The 19459-nt window shown below is 38.7% G+C and overlaps 2 protein-coding genes across 2 annotated transcripts in view; one reads left to right on the top strand and one right to left on the bottom strand.

Annotated features, from left to right (window-relative positions):
* LRTM2 (leucine rich repeat transmembrane protein 2) overlaps positions 1-19459 on the top strand; it is a 733960-nt gene that overhangs the window by 90787 nt on the left and 623714 nt on the right. The window lies entirely within an intron of this gene.
* LOC142150896 (E3 ubiquitin-protein ligase TRIM11-like) lies at positions 1810-18432 on the bottom strand. Its single transcript, XM_075206071.1, has 2 exons — positions 17700-18432; positions 1810-3396 (listed from the first exon to the last, which is right to left on the bottom strand). The coding sequence occupies exons 1-2, from the start codon at positions 18430-18432 to the stop codon at positions 1823-1825; spliced, it is 2307 nt and encodes a 768-aa protein (XP_075062172.1). The 3' UTR covers positions 1810-1822.

Raw genomic sequence — 19459 nt, 5'->3', positions numbered from 1 at the left:
TTCACTGTAAGGATTTTTAATATATTTTGTTATGTTATTTGAAAATGTAATTTATACTGTATAGAACGCAAACTTTCGTCTGATTTTCCGGATCATGGAACGCAAGCCTCGTTTTTATTTGCAGTAATAGGAACAGAAGCAGGTGGTACATTTCCTACTTCAAGGAGATTTGCGCTGGATACAGTATTTCCGCATCTAAGCGCATCTTGTTTACAATTTATATTTTATTTTTTTGGTAACAGCATATAAAAAATTATTATGTAATGTTTGCGTTTTTAAACATGGAAAGGAAAATGCATTATTGGGAGAGTAACCAGTTTATTAGTAACAGTGAAAGAGGAACTTCACTGCAAAAAACTAACTAACCAGGTTGTTAGAGAATTGGGGACAACACAGATTGCTCCATAGAAGCTTAACCCCCCACTAAAGAATTACTGGAGAATTCTACTATTTTATGTTATTATCTAATCTGTATCCTCTGGTAGGAATTACCACATACGCTGCTTGCTGTTCCTCAAGTGTGTTAAGTTACTGTTTTATTCCATTTGTTTGTAAGTGGATTTTTTTAAAAATATTAAAATATTTTAAGAAGATATTATGCCACATCTGTGCTTTCTTACTCTATATTAAGTGTCTGGATATTGGGAGAGCAATTTGATAAAGAAGGGGTGTTAATATGAGCGCATTTCAATGCAGTTGGCCACATATTAAAGCTGAACGTTACTCAATGTTTGGAGTAAGGGTATAAACAAATGGGGCTTCACAGTGTTTGGCTCACTCTCCACTCATATATTTTCTTAAAGTGAAAGGCTGAAGGACTAACAGTCTTCTTTGCTTGTACACATCCACTTTTCTAACTTTATGTCACAAATTTACACTTGGGTGTTTATTGTTAAAACGTTAAAGCCCTATGCTCTGTTTTTTTTCTCTTTTTATGCCATCAATGTGAATATTAAGAAGACAGAGAAAAGGGATTGGCATTAGAATTAATATTAGACTATCTTGTCCATAGAAACATCCAATAAATAAACCAACTTCATAACAGCTGAAATATTTAGTTTGATACTCAGACAGTTTTCATTTGCAATGTTGTAAAACAACAGAAAAAATCCCGGCGTCAGTCTCCCTCTACCTTACACAACAGCCACCTTTATTCTCACAGTTTAAAGGGCTTCCTGGACTCTTACACAGATCGGCTTTTACCCTGTGTCTCCTACATGAATTATGGGTGCTCTAATGCAAAAAATGCCCCCCCGACACCAACACTAACAACTGAACAAAGGAGTTATACTGTAAGCTGCACAAACTGACATAACACAACAGACATACAAATATAGATATTTATTAAAATACAGTTATGTAAAATAACCTTTAAAGAACCTATAAATAAATCCTAAGCATTGTAGCAAGACAGACAAGTCTAGAGCAGTTTCATCTTGTAGCAGAACCACAATTAGATCACAGTGTAAAATTTTGTTTAAATACTTAATACTTTACATAAATATAAATCAGACGGTTGTGGATGAGACTGAGGTTATTACTGAATAAGTCTTTGGAAATGAATAAGGAAATACCTCACTCTTCAAATAAGGACTTCTGCCACAAACCAATAACAACCCCCAGGGAATTAAATAATGTATGAGGGATATATATATATATATATACAAGGCATAATATAAATACTTATAATTTGCAAAACGCTGATATTCTGCACACATGTTGTTATAGCTCCACCCATCATTCAATTGACAAAATATTCCACCAATCAAATCATCCAACCTGTGATGTCATCATTTTCTGGGCAGACTTTCTCATATTATGATCATTTCTCACGGCTCCCGACTCTCCCAGATATGTTTATACAGCCTTCATCTACACATAATGCAGCATGAAGGGGCTCAGTGAAGGTGGCAGTGAAGGTGTGTAAGTGTCTGATCGGGTCACACAGAGAATAAAAGGACAGCTGTCCAGCCTCATAATCCAGATATATCCTCACTCTGTCATAGGCAATATTGTCAGATACCAGGACCTCCTCATTGTTATGTAACATTGAATACTCATTCTCACACCTATACAAACCCCAGGACTTGTCATTACATCCAATGATTGACTCACGTCCTCTCCTGTCTATACTGGGATAACACATCCCTATCATCCACCCTGGTTCCCTTACCTCCACCTCCCAGTAATGTCGCCCTGAGGAAAAACTCCTGGTGCTTAATACCTGATTACACTGGAATCTCTCTGGTGTTTCTGGATGATTTTGAGTTATATCTGACCAGGATGCAGCTTTCAAGTCACTTGATATATGTATATTATCACCAGCTGTGTCTATATCCAGTAATATGTCTGTAGGTTCCTGCACACAGACCCATACATTTATACCTGTTATTATATCAGATAATTCTTTGCGTAATTTCTCTGATATCAGACCCGCATCCAGATCTCCTACACCATGGACCTGGTCATCATGTCTCTCTCTGTCCTCAGTATCACACAAGTCACCTGTGTCTGGTTCATGTAAGACAATCACTGGATCAGACATGTTACACAGCTCCTCAATGTGACGTATCTTCCTGGACAGCTCATCCTTCTTTATTTCCAGCTGCTGGATCAGATCAGAGACTGAGACTGAAATGTTCTCTTCCTGCCTGGAGATCTCACTCAGGACTCTCTTCTCTAGGTATTCCAGCTGTCTCCTGATGTCTCTAAATAGGGCAGTGACTCTCTCTGTTACACCAGCTGCTTTTTCCTGGTTGTCTCTCCTGCGCTCCTGCAGACTCTGGACTCTTTTCTCAGCCTCCTCTCTCTTTGTTGTCAGTTTCTGCAGAACATTTCTCAGTTTTTCCTTCTTCTTCTCAGAGGCCTCATCCAGTGACTCCATCTGATGTCCTCTGTGTTCCCCGATCTGACAGCAGGACACACAGATACAGGCAGCGTCCTTAGTGCAGTAATACTTCAAGATCTCTTCATGGATGGAACATTTCATTATATCTAAGGAAGTGGTGGAATCAATTAAGACATGTTCTGCTGACTTGTTGTGTGTCTTACAATGTATATCACAGAGAGAAGCTTCACACCTGAGGCAGGTTTTAAGAGCAGGTACTGGAGAGTGGACACAATAAGTGCAGAATATCTCAGTTTCCTCCTCTGGAATAGAACGGACATGTTCTGCTATGTTGCACAGCTTTCTGCTTTTCTCCAGAACAGGATGATCCTGAAACTCTGCTCTGCATTCAGGACAGGTATAAACTCCAGACCCCTCCTCTGTATCTTGCACACAATTAAGATAGACCTGGAAGTATTTGTGTCCACATCTAAGTGTTACAGGATCTGTATAAATGTTCAGGCAGATGGAACAGTCCAGCTCCTGTCTCAGATCAGCAGACGCCATCGCTGACAGCAGAAGAGAGAAATAAAAGTGACAGATTCTGACACTCAGAAACCAGTGCATGCATTGCCCAATTCCCAAACGGGGCGAGGCTGAGTTGTCAGCCAGCTTAAAGCTATAGGCTAAATAATACTAAGGGACACAGCTGATACCAAATGTGACATCATGCTAAAAATGTGCTTATTGTTGAAATAGCAAAGGTCATTCAATAACAACAATTACTTTCTAAAAATTTGATATATATAGTGGCAAGAAAAAGTATGTGAACCTTTATGGAATTACCTGCATAAATTGGTCATAAAATGTGATCTGATCTTCCCCCAAGCCCCAAGGATAGATACGCACAGTCTGCTTAAACTTATAACACAAACAATTACACGTTTTGATGTCTTCATTAAATGCACTATGTAAACATTCACAGTGCAAGGTAGAAAAAGTATGTGAACCCATGGATTTTATAAATGGCTGACCTTACTTTTGCAGCAATAACCTCAACCAAACATTTCCTATATCTGCAGATCAGACCTGAACGGTCTAAATTTGAATCATTGTTCCTTACAAAACTGTTTAGTTCTGCAATATTCTTGGGATGTCTGGTGTCAATCGCTTTCTTCAGGTTATACCATGGTATCTCAATCAGGTTGGGGTCAGGTCTCTGCCTGGGCCACTCCAGAAGTCTAATTTTCTTCTCTTGAAGCCATTCAATTGTTAATTTACTTCTGTGTTTTGGGTCATTGTCCTGTTGCATCACTCAACTTTTGTGGAGCTTCAATTAGCAGACAGCTAGCCTTACATTCCCCAGCCAAATATCTTGATAAACTTTGGAATTTATTTTTCCGTCAGGAAGAGTAAGTGGTCCAGGACCTGAGGTGGAGAAGCAGCCCTTTACCATGATGCTCCCTACACCATAATTTACAGCTTGGATGAGGTTTTGATGCTGCTGCGCTGTGCTTGTGTTTCTCCACACAGAGTGTTTTGTGTTCTTTCCAAACAACTAAACTTTCATTTCATCCATTGACAGAACATTTTGCCAGTAGCGCTGTAGAATATCCAGATGCTCTTTATCCAACTTCAGATGTGCAGCATTATTTTTTGGGGACAGTAGTGGCGTCTTCTGTGGTGCCTTCCCATCACCACCATTCCTTATCAATGTTTTACGTATTGTAGACTCATGAACAGTTATGTTTGCAAAGTTGCAGAGAGTTTTGTAGGTCTTTAGCTGACACTCTAGGGTTATTCTTAACCTCTGAGCATTTTGCGCTGTGTTCTTGAGGTCAACTTTGCAGGAAGGAGATTCTCTGAGAGTAGTAACAGTGCTGAATTTTCTCCATTTATAGATAATTTGTCTTACTGAGGATTGACGAACAGGCTTTTAGAGATAATTTTGTAACTCTTCCTAGCTTTATACAAGCCGACAAATATTAATCTTAAGTCTTCTGAGATCTCATTTGTTCGAGGGATGATTCACATCACACAATCCTCCGTGTGAATAGTAAATTCCAAATGTGTGAGTTTTTATAGGGCAGAGGATCTCTGACCAACACCAGCAATCTTGTCTTACTGATTGGACTCCATGTTAGCTAATTCCTGACGCCAATTATCTTTTTTAGAAGTCATAAGACTAGGGGTTTACATACTTTTTCTTGCCACTGTATATATGTATATAAATTTTATATATTTTAATATTTCTTTTTAAATATTTAAATAATGATTTATAATAATGGCTTTGTCTAATTCATCACTAAGCAATAGAAGAGAACTATTTGGTCATTCTAGTCTGACAACGAAGACATTCCTTTCTGGCAAATAACCCCTAATATCATGTCACTTACTCAATACAGTGCAATTAGGCTGCAGGTTTCATGCCTTCAGCGCTTGTAGATGCGTGCTTACTAAAACCGCCATTTTATGTCTATTATCAATGAACGTGTGCTGTCTCCCATGTCTATTGTCTGATGATTTATACTGAACCTGTGCTGTCTCTTTCCCTGTCTGCCTACTGCTACCGAACCTACTGAGAACCCAGCTTTCTGTGATCAATAACTGTCTGTCACTACTGAACCTGTGCTGAATTCTCTGACATTAAGTGCAATATCTTCTCTCTTTGTTGCTTCCCTATTATTACCAAACCTGTGCAGCCTGCCCTGACCATTACCTGCCTAGTACTGATCCTGTGCTGCCTTCTCTCACCATTGTCTGCCTATTATTACTGAACCTTTGCTGCCTTCACTGACCATTCAGGTAATATAATGTAAGTGTTGGTGTGTAGGAGTGCTTTCGCTCCGTCTCCTAAATCGGGTTTCCATGGCAACCGCTGTTTCCCCGGTGGTCTAGGAGGAGAACAGGAAGTGGTGCAGGACATCGGCGTCCAGATTACCCTACTGTGCCTGCACCAGCACCTGATAACCCGAAGGTTCGGCTTTGCGCCGTTACTTCCATTGAGACAGTGAAGGGGACAGTCGCAGCATTAGTAGCTGCGTTCCACCAGTTATATAAAACCCCAAAAGCCCTCATAACAGTGACCGGAGGCTCCCTACTGTCCCTAATAGACATAAACTGCACGGCTGTGCAGTGTATAGCAAACCTGCCTGTATTATATCCATTAGAGTGTATAAGCATATTACAAGTCTGCATCTGCATACCAGCATATCCACAGGTGTGTACTGCGTATAATCTGTATTGCCTGATTGCTGCTACTGTTGTTACTGCTGAATACTGCTGTACTACGATCAACTGTGAGTAACTGCATCCATCTGGTGTTATCATCTTTAAATAAACAGCAACCTGTTTAAGTTACAAAAGGGTTGTTGCTTAACATCCACATTAACACCGCTGACACCTTTAGTAACATCAGAATGTATAACCAACAGTAAGGAGTAGTTGCATTTTATTGTATGTAATGTAATATACAATGATACGCTGTAAGATTTGAGGTTTATTAGTAATACAAGTTGCTTTGTGTGATATGTTTGGAATGTGCGTTATGTGACTTGAGGAGACAAATAGGGGAGAAATGTCACAATGTCAGAAACCTGCATGTAGTGAGGTAAACTCCAGGGACGTGACAACTGGTAATTTTACTTACTGGATTACAAGCTTGGGGGAAAAATACTTGCTAAATAAATCTTTTCCGTGTGTGCTTGTGTGTCCCTTTGAATTGAGGGTTACAAGCAGGGCCAGCACCACCATTAGGCGGCTGCCTAGGACGGGGGGACAGGGGGGGGCACCACTGTGTCTGCCTAAAAACACTAATAATGTCTCATAATGAGACATTTTGAGACATAATGAGACGTAACACGGGCGCAATCGCCCGCCCGCCACTGTTAATTCTGGTCTGCAGAAGCGGTGCTGCACATTTCACTGTGTGTTCCCGGCCGGTTCCCGGCTCCTCTTATTGGCAGCGTCGTGACTTCAGGAGCCGAGAGAAGTGAAAGCAACTATAAGAAGCAGATAGAAGAGAAGCAAGAAAAGAAGTAGAGAAGGTAAGTACAGTATAGGAGGGGGGAGGGAAAGTTGCAAAAAACAAGGGGGGAGAGAAAATTACAGAAAATGAAGGGGGGCTGGAAATATTGGGAGATGTGGCGGGATAAAATAGGAGGGGTATGCTCAGAAATCTCCATGCGTTACAGCCAATGGGGACCTATTTATTAAGCCATAAACCATACAAAAATGGCTTCTTCCACATGGTTTAGATATTGTTAAGTAACCTAGTTACCTGACAAAAGCCTAACGCAGGAAGTAGGGTCTGTGGTCTGGGTCAATTTAACAAGCTCCTAGAGGCCTAGCCTTTCACAGCTTGACCCTGATGGCGCTGCCGTTCTACCATATGGAGAAAGCATTGTGGTAGAGAGATCTGCGGTGGGCAGGGGGCATGTGAGTGATGCTGGTGTTATGTGGGTAGTGACAAAAACTGATGGGCAAGGGGTGGCATATGTGAGAATAGCTAGTGGGCAGATAGGCATGTGTGAGAAAAGTTGGTGGACAGCGGAGGGCATGTCAGTATGTAATAGTTGGGAGATGTCAAGTTTTTTTCTGAAATCTAATATTTGTAACTTCTCCTCTAGGAATCCTGCGTTTGCTCCTGGGCAGCAGTGATGTCTGGACAGCATTCTGCGACAGACATCAGGACATCAGTGCATCTGAACTTATTGCATATTATAATTAACTTCTGTGCTGTCTTCTCTCGGCATTCCCTGCCTATTACTATTGACTTTGTGATTCCTTCTCTGACCCTTACCTTGTTGTTATTACTGAACCTTTGTTGCCTTCACTGACCAGTACCTGTCTAATCTTGCAATGTGGTATGTTCAGGTAATATAATATAAGGAGTAGTTGCTCTTAGTTGTATGTAATGTAACATACAATGATACGCTGCAAGAATTGAGGTTTATTAGTAATACAAGTTGCTTTGTGTGATATGGTTGGAATGTGCGTTATGTGACTTGAAAAGACAAATAGTGGAGAAATGTAATTCTTTTAGATACCTGCATGTAGTGAGGTAAACGTTAGAGACATATGACAACCTAGTGTACTTACTGGGTTACTTCCATGAAGGGAAAAAACTTAGTAAATATATATTTTCTTTGTGTGCGTCCCTCTGAATTGAAGGTTACAAGATGGGGGCAGGTAAGACCGTATCTTCCACCAGCATGGGAAAACATGTATAAACTACGAACATGTATTAGACAAGTAAGTGGTTTGAAGAAAAATAAGCCACTGGGAATACATGCTGGGTGTAACCAAAAAAATGGTAAAGAAACCAACAAATTCTGTTTATAAAAAGTGATAACTGTAATCAGCGTGATTTTAAAATAATCTATAATTTAAGAGCATTTAAAATGTCTCAACAGAACAATAAACAAGTAGTTTCAGATGAATAATCTGATCAGAATTTACATTTTTATGTAGTAGCAAATAGTTTAAGGATCAATTGCATTTTTGAATATCTTATTGTACCTTAAGGTTTATTGCATAGTGAAAAATTGTTATTGAGTATGTCCTTGTAATGCATCTTATCTCTTTTCTATCAAAGTTACTTTCTTAACTAGTTTTTCTGGTTTCTTATCCCTTACAATGTAGGGGGCGCTATGACGGGATTACAGGCCGATGTTCCTTCTAATGTCATACAGTAAATTGCAACTAAATTATTTGACATTAGAGGAATTGTTTTTCTTTTTGTTATTATTTACATTTTTATATATTAGATTTAAATAAATTTCTTATACTTAAATAACCTGCCCACATAATATATCCATAAAGAGCAATCTGGTGGGATTTACACTGTTCTGTCCGGTGGTTATCTGACTGTGATCAGTCTTAGGGGTAGGTTTACTGACTACTGAGCATCGGCCAGGGGGAGTGGGGTACAAGCAAACATTCGGGCCTCCGCACCTATAGAGTGCCAGCCCAATGCTAAGCTCTCAACCCCGCTTGGCACATGGTGTTACCAGGGCAAAAATATGCCTATTAATGAACCGTTACTGCCTTCTGTGACCATTACCGGCCTATTCTTACTGAACTTTTACTACCCTCTCTGACCATTACCACCTGCCTGCTATTACTGAACTGTTACTGCCTTCTCTGACCATTACCACCTGCCTGTTATTACTGAACCGTTACTGCCTACTCTGACCATTACCACCTGCCTGTTATTACTGAAACTTTACTGCCTACTCTGACCATTACCACCTGCCTGTTATTACTGAACCATTACTGCCTACTCTGACCACCACCCGCGTGTTATTACTGAACCGTTGCTGCCTTCTCTGACCGTTACCTGCCTATTATTACTGAGCCGTTATTGCCTTCTCTGACCATTACCTGCGTATTATTACTGATCCATTACTGCCTTCTCTGACCATTACCTGCCTATTATTACTGATCCATTACTGCCTTCTCTGACCATTACCTCTCTATTATTACTGATCCATTACTGCCTTCTCTGACCATTACCTGTCTATTATTACTGATCCATTACTGCCTTCTCTGACCATTATCTGCCTATTATTACTGATCCATTACTGCCTTCTCTGACCATTACCTCTCTATTATTACTGAGCCGTTGCTGCCTTCTCTGACCATTACCTGTCTATTATTACTGATCCATTACTGCCTTCTCTGACCATTACCTGCCTATTATTACTGATCCATTACTGCCTTCTCTGACCATTACCTGCCTATTATTACTGATCCATTACTGCCTTCTCTGACCATTACCTGTATATTATTACTGAGCCGTTGCTGCCTTCTCTGATCATTACTTGTCTATTATTACTGATCCATTACTGCCTTCTCTGACCATTACCTGTCTATTATTACTGATCCGTTACTGCCTTCTCTGACCATTACCTGTCTATTATTACTGATCCATTACTGCCTTCTCTGACCATTACCTCTCTATTATTACTGAACCGTTGCTGCCTTCTCTGACCATTACCTGTCTATTATTACTGATCCATTACTGCCTTCTCTGACCATTACCTGTCTATTATTACTGATCCATTACTGCCTTCTCTGACCATTACCTGTCTATTATTACTGATCCGTTACTGCCTTCTCTGACCATTACCTGCCTATTATTACTGATCCGTTACTGCCTTCTCTGACCATTACCTGCCTATTATTACTGAGCCGTTGCTGCCTTCTCTGACCATCACCTGCCTATTATTACTGATCCGTTACTGCCTTCTCTGACCATCACCTGCCTATTATTACTGATCCGTTACTGCCTTCTCTGACCATTACCTGCCTATTATTACTGAGCCGTTGCTGCCTTCTCTGACCATTACCTGCCTAATATTACTGATCCGTTACTGCCTTCTCTGACCATTACCTGTCTATTATTACTGAGCCATTACTGCCTTCTCTGACCATTACCTGCCTATTATTACTGATCCGTTACTGCCTTCTCTGACCATTACCTGCCTATTATTACTGAGCCGTTACTGCCTTCTCTGACCATTACCTGTCTATTATTACTGAGCCATTACTGCCTTCTCTGACCATTACCTGCCTATTATTACTGATCCGTTACTGCCTTCTCTGACCATTACCTGCCTATTATTACTGATCCATTACTGCCTTCTCTGACCATTACCTGTCTATTATTACTGATCCGTTACTGCCTTCTCTGACCATTACCTGCCTATTATTACTGATCCGTTACTGCCTTCTCTGACCATTACCTGTCTATTATTACTGAGCCGTTGCTGCCTTCTCTGACCATTACCTGCCTATTATTACTGAGCCGTTACTGCCTTCTCTGACCATTACCTGCCTATTATTACTGAACCGTTACTGCCTTCTCTGACCATTACCTGCCTATTATTACTGATCCATTACTGCCTACTCTGACCATAACCTGCCTATTATTACTGATCCATTACTGCCTACTCTGACCATTACCTGCCTATTATTACTGAACCGTTACTGCCTTCTCTGACCATTACCTGCCTATTATTACTGATCCATTACTGCCTTCTATGACCATTACCTGCCGATTTTTGCAATGTGGTTTGTTCAGGAAATATAATTAATATAAGATGTGTTGTGTTGTAATATACAATGATATGCTGTAAGAATTGAGCTTTGTTAGAACTACCAGTGTGAATTGATAATTCTTTGTGTGAAATGTTTGGCATGTGAGTTGTGTGTCCTGATGAGTCCAATAAGGCACAATTTTCACTATGTCAGACATCTGAATGTATTGAGGTAAACTTTAGAGACATGTGACATGTCACTTACTGTTTCTTGGGGAAAAAAACTAAAAATACTAAATAAATATTTTCCATGTGTGCATCCGTGTCCCTGTAAATTGAGGGTTACAAGACGGGGGCGGGTAAAATCTTATCTTACAACAGGAAGGAAATATAAACTAGAAAATACATAAGAAAAGTTAGTGCTTTGAAAAAAAAAATAAGCCACTGATAATACATGCTAGGCTTTAAAAAAAAAAAATATTAATAATAAATTGTACCTATAATTTAAGATATGCAAGCAAATTGGAAGCACAATATATTCATTAGATCCCAAAAGATGTACTTATAAAATAATGCTCACGAGAAAAAATTGACCTCCTATTTATTCAATATATATATATATATATATATATATATACATACACACATCTTGTCATGGATTTTCTTGTAAGGAATAGCATGGATGTAGCCAACATAAAAGTTGTTTACAAGGTTAAGAAATTTAAATACAGTCCTGCCTCCTAGTGAGGGGTTTATTTATAGCTGATTGAGATGCGTAGACGGGAAAGGACCAACTGGAGGGGAAGGAGAATAATTGTCTCCGGCCCAATCTATGAAAAGCCCCGGGTTATTTAAGAAAAACACCACTACAGCGCAGCCTACATGTATGTGTAGATAAATGCAGGTGTCGTTGTTTCTTTGTTCATTAACATAACAATAACAGATACGATTCTTCAGCTACATTTGAAGAGGTCATATCTGCCAACAGTTCTGGTTTTCAGCACCCTACAGCGGCATTACATCACCCAACATGGGCGTATTTGGTGGATTTGGAAATGGGTCAAACAGATCAGAACTGGCCTAATTTTATTTTCCTGTTGAGAATGTTTACAAGTATTCAGCATTATTGCAAAACTGATTTAAATCAGTATAAATATCCCAATGTATCCCTTCCATCTGTGTGAGAAGAGGCCTCTTACATAGAGTTTTAAAGTGATTAATTTTTTACTTTCACTCCAAATGAAATAATTACATGTTGATTTGGATCCATTTTTGCAGCCTAGGATGACATGTAGAATTACAGCCACAACATTTTCGGTCTTATGGGCGTATTTTGAGTCTAATGTATCTCAAGACGGCTCCAAGTCAAAATACAGCAGTATTTCTACGTCAGGCGTATAGTTCTGCGCTATTTACTAAAGACCTCTCTGTGTAACATCCCATTCTGCTGCCTTCCCTCATCTTATTCAGATCACGTGGATACAGTTATATTCCCTTCAGGATTAGAATTCTGACTCAGCTTAAATCTCCTTGTTACGTTTGTAGCCGTCTGACCGGTAACTTGTACGTCTACAACATGTTTATTTGCAGATTCCTGGGACAGACTTAAAGGTCTTTCACATGTTAACTCTGCCAGTAATCGCCTCTGTATTCTGTCCTCATTGATGCCACTTACTAATATGTCTCTGAGCTTTTGCGTGAGTTTCATCCCATAATTCTAACATCATTTTCTTAGTTCTGCTATATAGTTCTCAATGTCCCATCAGAATTCCTTCATCTAGAGGTGAACTTGAATCTATCTACTATTTCACTGGGATTTAGATTGAAATGACATTGTGCGTTCCCATAATGGATATATCCAGGATTCTTTGGGCTCAGCAGGCTGTAAGTAGAGGCTCTTACATTACTCAAAAGAATTTACATTTCCTATCTTCAGCTTTATTCTCATATGCTATGAAGAAAAGACCCAAAATTTCATAGTCCTCTTCCAGATGTTTTTGGAGTAAAAATGTTGAAATGGTTCAGTTATTTACCTTGTCGCCAATGTATTCATGTACAAACAGGAGTTCTCAAGGACCAGCACTTTTAATTATTAGCTACATCTAACTTATAAATATTATGCTGAAAGACATTCCACAACACACACCAGCACCAGCTCCCAGCAAGACTAGAATCTTACGATGGATAATTTAACTGCTCTCTCTAGTGTCTTGATTTGGCAGTGTCTGAACTCTAACAACAATATATCCAAGAAAGAGATGTTCATTTTTAAAGGGGATAGATTCTATTTTTTATACGCAATAACTTTTTAATCGAGAATCAGTTTTAGTTCCAAACACAGGGAACGGCAATGGGGACGTAATTTGCCCCAATATATGCCAATACTTTTATGGGAGGGTGGGAGAATCAAAACATTTATAAGTCTTCCTATACAGGATCAAATACAAAATATTATAGGCAGTATTATAGACAACCTGTTGTTTATTTAGCAAGGAGCTGAGAAAGATATTCAAGATTGTATTGGTATAAACACAAATGAGTGGAACTTAAAATTTACATATTAAACAGATGTGAAAATAATTTATTATTTGGGTTTATTATTAAACATTGGTAATAATTAGCACATTTTGTTAAAAGGTGAATACCAATAGTTTTATCCTCTTTACAAGTGGTCACCTCCCGTGGTGGTAGGAGAATGTACTGGAAGGCTGCAGGACAATATAGGATCATATAGAATAATGTATTCAGTTATCTCTTTTCAAAAATCAAGTTACAGTCACATTGTATCATATAAATAATTACTGTATTTCCAGTTTTTATATCTGAGGATGAATTGTATATCATTTTCTACTTTTACAAACACTTAACATTTTTACAATCTGAATTTTTAACGGAAATATTTTTAGAAAGGGGCTATTTTTTAAATTTGTTGAATGAAGCATATCAAAAGGTGTCTGAATTGGATATGGCAGAACGCAGAACTATTACAATATAAGAAGAATTTAAAACAAAAACCTAATGCAAAAAAAATTAGACGGAAATTATAATTCTTTTAAAATAATTTATAACAACACATAATGTTAATTCTATAAAGATTGGATAAAAAAAAAACATTGGGGGATACTATTAAAAGATCCACTTCTGGATCCTTCATTAACACAAAGATCACCTATTATTTATAAGAAGACCAACAACCTTAAGACTAAATTGTTACTGTAACACCCCCTCAGAGGCGGGTGTTGTGAGAGAGAGGATCGCACCTGGTATCCCTGCTGGCTGCTCTTCTTTCCATACCCATTAGGACTGGACTGTATACCAGAACGCTCTGCGGAGGAGGGACTTCATTAAAGGGGATTCATAGACTGTGATATCATTTGCTTGCGGTATATTGTTTGAAATAAATGTTCTTTATGATATTAAGGGCTAGAACTGTATTAGTGTATTCTTAGACTGTTTATGTGATGGCTATTAAAAGGTACTCAGAGTACTGTGAAGTATAGATGTAATCAAACCATTTACATTATAGAAATATTAATATATAGGAATATGATTATTGTTTATGTTATTTTGAAGTAATGCCTGCTCAGGCCTGTGAACATTGTATTTAGATTATACTTGTTGATAACCATTCTTTGTTTAAAAGTATTTTAGTGACATATTTTTCTAGTATAATAAATCTGACGTCACTTCACTCATTTGGTGTCCCTTATGAAAGAAATTCGGGGTCTTTCTGTCACAAAACTATGGAACTTTCCAACAGACTTGGTTTACCCTGAGTCTTAGTGCCTCTCCTGTCTCATGCTGTGACAAAGTCCTGTCATCATCATCATCACCATTTATTTATATGGCCCAACTAATTCCTCAGGACTGTACAGAGAACTCATTCACATCAGTCCCTGCCCCATTGGAGCTTACAGTCTAAATTCCCTAACATACACACAGACAGACAGAGAGACTAGGGTTAATTTTGATAGCAGCCAATTAACCCACTAGTATGTTTTTGAGTGTGGGAGGAAACCGGAGCACCCTGGGGAAACCCACGCAAACACGGGGAGAACATACAAACTCCACACAGATAAGGAAAAGGAAACAAGAAAAAAGGTAATATCTTTTGGCCAGACATAGTACCTATATAATAAATCCCCTATTTTTTTTCTTGTTAGCAGGGTTTCCTTTACAATAAAGAAAGGGAAAAGTATCCTCTGGCCACTTCCATTATCCTACTGATAACTCGTGTTGTTATTTTGTAACTTTAATTGTTCTAATATTCCTTCAGCATGTTGTAGGAGGTGGTATTGTATTTTATTTTGCTCCTGCAAAATCAATTCCTATATTGGTATGCTGTACCACTGTATAGTGTGTCACTTCCCAGATGTGATATAAAACTGAACAACTGACCTCTATTAGCTGTATAGAGGGGTTTCAGAATGATGTCACTTCCGGTTTGACATTACATCTGGGTCAGAGGTCCGTCCCGTTCTATGTCAGTTTGCTCAGGAGTTCAGTCAACACAAGCGCCTCCTGTACTATGGGAGCGAGGCAGTGTGCTGGGATGAGGGCAATCTGCCCAATCGCCCCACCCACCTGAATCTGCCCCTGGCCAGAGAACAGGACACAGACAAGAAGGATGTAATAAACATTTCAAGAAGAGGAAGAGAGGAAGAGGAGGAGCTGGCATCCACTATCAACAAGGAGTGGGGGATTTTTTAGATTTACCTGTATCTTCCCTGTGACATCATTGCTATCTGTGCCTTCCATGTGAGATGACTAATTTTACCTATAACCGCCGTGTGATATCACTAATTTTACCATTGACTTCCCTGTGACATTACTAATGTTATCTGTACCCTCTAGTGTAAGTTGCAGTTAGTTAACAGCTTTACAATCATGAAATAATGATACCACAATGGAATAACAACTGATGCAATGGTATAACTAGAAGTTTTCAGTTATCTTCAATTATATTTTAGCATACAAGTAAGGCATCTGGATCCATGCAGGAAATCCCAGATAATAGCCATATATTTAATAATGCATGCCACATTCACTAAATCAGGACAACATATTTTTAGCCCACTGGAGACACTTCACAGCATCTTTTACCCGACCCTCTTGTATAGCATTTAGACCAATAAGAAATCACACAGTAGATGGCAGCATTACTCTACCTAATCATATAATATGTGACTTTATATATAACAGGAGATGACATCGACACTACATTTATGCTTACATTGTAAGAGTTATAATATTACAATGTAAGGGTTATAAAAACAGAATTAAATGTTTCAATCATTCTAAAATATACTTTCTCACACAACTTCAAGTTGTTTCATTGCATCCCATCTTGGTATCCAAGGTCTCACAGTTGTTTTTGCAAAGCTGTTCTCTAGATCCTCCTAACACTGATTTTGTGTTATTAGAGCAGAATATCACATGTAATAAGAAGAGAATATACTGAGCCTGATTCATGTTCAGAGTCAGATATACATATCCACTGTAATAGAACAGGGGTCTTTCCATTCACCTTTTTTCCACTGAGTGTATTTTATTACGTTTTTATAAAAGACAAAGTTGCATATGCGAATACAGAAGAGGTCTCCATAAGAAAAAGACAAATAACATTTGCAATTTTCTCATCCAGAAGTAAGTTTAAAATAATTCCACAGAAGATTGATTAGAAAATGAAACTTAAATTAAATAAACAATTAACCTTTTTTTTCACATTAGCCTCTTGAACAAATACTCATATATATTACTGGTCATTTCACCATAGGGATCAGTGACAAGAACCTTTTTAACACCTTAAGTAGCTTGATTTGACTAGAATGCATGAGTATCATGCACGGGTTAACTTGTATATATATATATATATATATATATATACACACACACACACACACACACACTACGTGCTAAAATTTAAAAGATTCTATGTGATACATCATCTGCTGGTATAACGGGTCTGCAGGCACAGAATGTATCACAGAGGAAGATACAGAAATTTGCTTAGCTCCTGAGTCACTCAGATATCTTTATACAACCATCCTCTATATATAATGCAGCATGCAGGGGCTCAGTGAAGGTGGCAGTGAAGGTGTGTAAGTGTCTGATCGGGTCACACAGAGAATAAAAGGACAGCTGTCCAGCCTTATAATCCAGAAATATCCTCACTCTATCAAAGGGAATATTGTCAGGTAACTCTATCTCTTCACTGTCATGTATCACTGAAAACTGTTTATTATACATCCACAAACACCAGGACTTGTTATTTTCTCCAATGTCTGATTGCTCTCCTCCCCTGTCTATACTGGGATAACACATCCCTACCCTCCACCATCCTGATTCCCTGAACTCCACTTCCCAGTAATGTCGCCCTGAGGAAAATCTTTCTGTGCTTAATACCTGACTATAATGAAATCTCTCTGGTGTTTCTGGACGATTCTGGTTTAATTCTGACCTGGATGCAGTTTTCAAGTTGCTTGATATATGTATATCATTAGCAGCTGTGTTTACATCCAGTAATATGTCTGTAGGTTCATACATATAGAAGCATGCATTTATATCTGTTATTATATCAGATAATCCTGTTTGTATTGTCTCTGAGATAAGACCCACATCCAGATCATCTATGCCATAGACATTATTGTTCTCAGTGTCACATAAGTCACCTCTGTCTGGTTCCTGTAAGACAGTCACTGGATCAGACTTGTTACACAGCTCCTCAATGTGACGCATCTTCCTGGACAGCTCGTCCTTCTTTAATTCCAGCTGCTGGGTCACATCAGAGACTGAGAGTGAAATGCTCTCTTCCTGCCTGGAGATCTCACTCAGTACTCTATTCTCTAGGACTCTCAGCTGTCTCCTGATGTCTCGAAACAGGATAGCAACACTCTCTGTTATACCAGCTGCTTTTTGCTCATTTTGTATACTGCGGTCTTGAAGATCCTGGATTCTTTTCTCAGTCTCATCTCTCTTTGTGGTCAGGTTCTGCAAAACATTCCTCAGTTTATTCTTCTTTTTCACATAGGCCTCATCCATTGACTCCATCTGATGTCCTCTGTGTTCCCCAATTAGATAGCAGGACACACAGATACAGACAGCATCTTTGGTGCAGAAATACCTCAAGATCTCTTTATGGATGAAGCATTTTCCCATCTCCATGGAAGTGGTGGGATCAACTAAGACATGTTCTGCTGACTTGTTGTGTGTCCTACAATGTATATGACAGAGAGAAGCCTCACACCTGAGGCAGGTTTTAAGAGCAGGTACTGGAGAGTGGACACAATAAGTGCAGAATATCTTAGTTTCCTCCTCTGGATTAATAAAGCGGACACAATCTGCTATGTTGCACAGTTTCCTGTTTTTCTCGAGGACAGGACGATCCTGAAACACAGCTCTGCATTCAGGACAACTGTAAACTCCAGACTCCTCCTGTGTATCCAGCACACGATCAATACAGACCCAGCAGTAGTTGTGTCCACATCTCAGTGTTACCGGATCTATGTAAATATTCAGGCAAACTGAGCATTTCAGCTCCTGTGTCAGATCAGCAGACGCCATGACTGAAAGCTGAAGCAATAAGTGAAAGTAAAAGTTTTTTCCTTATAGAACCAGCCAGGTTGTAAATTCTGTGTCATGTTTTGGGTGTGTCACAGCAATCGATAGAACTGTTTGGTCATTCTAGTCTGACAATGACATTCCTTTATTATATCTAAACATATAATACAAAGTTACCTATTTCTTACTGTGTATTCCGGCTGCTTGTTTTTATTTCCGTATCTCCGATAGGACTTTGGTCACAGGCTCGGAAGAAACTGTGATGGGGAGTTTTTACCATTGGAGATATCTTAACAGTCTTTGTTTATTTTGTTTAGAAACTTTCTTTCCTTTTTTTTACATGTTCAGTGTTTATATACTTGTATACTACATGATTTGGGTATTAATGCAATTTTTTTTTTTAAAACAAAAACAAATAAGCACAACTGATTTTGAATTGGAGCTAGGGATGTTAACTAACCCCTGTGTTTTGGTTTTGGTTTTATTAACTTCGTGTTTTGGTTTTAGCAAAACTGCCCTCACTTGTTTTGGTTTTGATTTTGGATCTGTATTTTTTTTGCAAAAATTGCTAAAATCACATAATTTGACCCTATTTTTGTTGCTACATTATTATTAACCTCAATAACATTAATTTCCAGTAATTTTCAGTCAATTTTTACTACCTCACAGGTCACAATATTATTTTCATCCAGTTTAGGCCAAAGACTGCAGCTAGCTGGCTGGTTACTAAGAGACAGAGCAACGGCACAAACACAAAGCAGTTTATATCATATCTATGAAACATTTCCACACAGCAGTAGCAGAAAAGAAAATTGGTGACAGATGGAATTGTCCTTCGGCCTCCATACCCACCCTTATGTTGGATTAACTTAATATGATTGATGAGCATTCGACAATATAATGACATTGACAGTATTATTAGGACAACAATTGAAATATAGACAGAATTTTTTAGGTTGATAATTCAAATAATTAAAATGCAGACAGTATTATCCCTAACTCTATCTCTAGACCTGTCCCTAACCCTGTC

This window comes from Mixophyes fleayi, chromosome 4 (assembly GCF_038048845.1).
Source record: "Mixophyes fleayi isolate aMixFle1 chromosome 4, aMixFle1.hap1, whole genome shotgun sequence".
Classification (NCBI taxonomy): Eukaryota; Metazoa; Chordata; class Amphibia; order Anura; family Limnodynastidae; genus Mixophyes; species Mixophyes fleayi.
This window is presented reverse-complemented; position numbering and strand designations above follow the sequence as displayed.

Coding starts and splice junctions, on each gene's coding strand:
- LOC142150896 (XM_075206071.1), bottom strand. CDS start 18,432: ATGGCGTCTGCTGATCTGACACAGGAGCTGAAATGCTCAGTTTGCCTG. Junction 3,397..17,699: donor CCTAGAGAATAGAGTACTGA/GTGAGATCTCCA, acceptor TTCTGCTGTCAG/CGATGGCGTCTGCTGATCTG.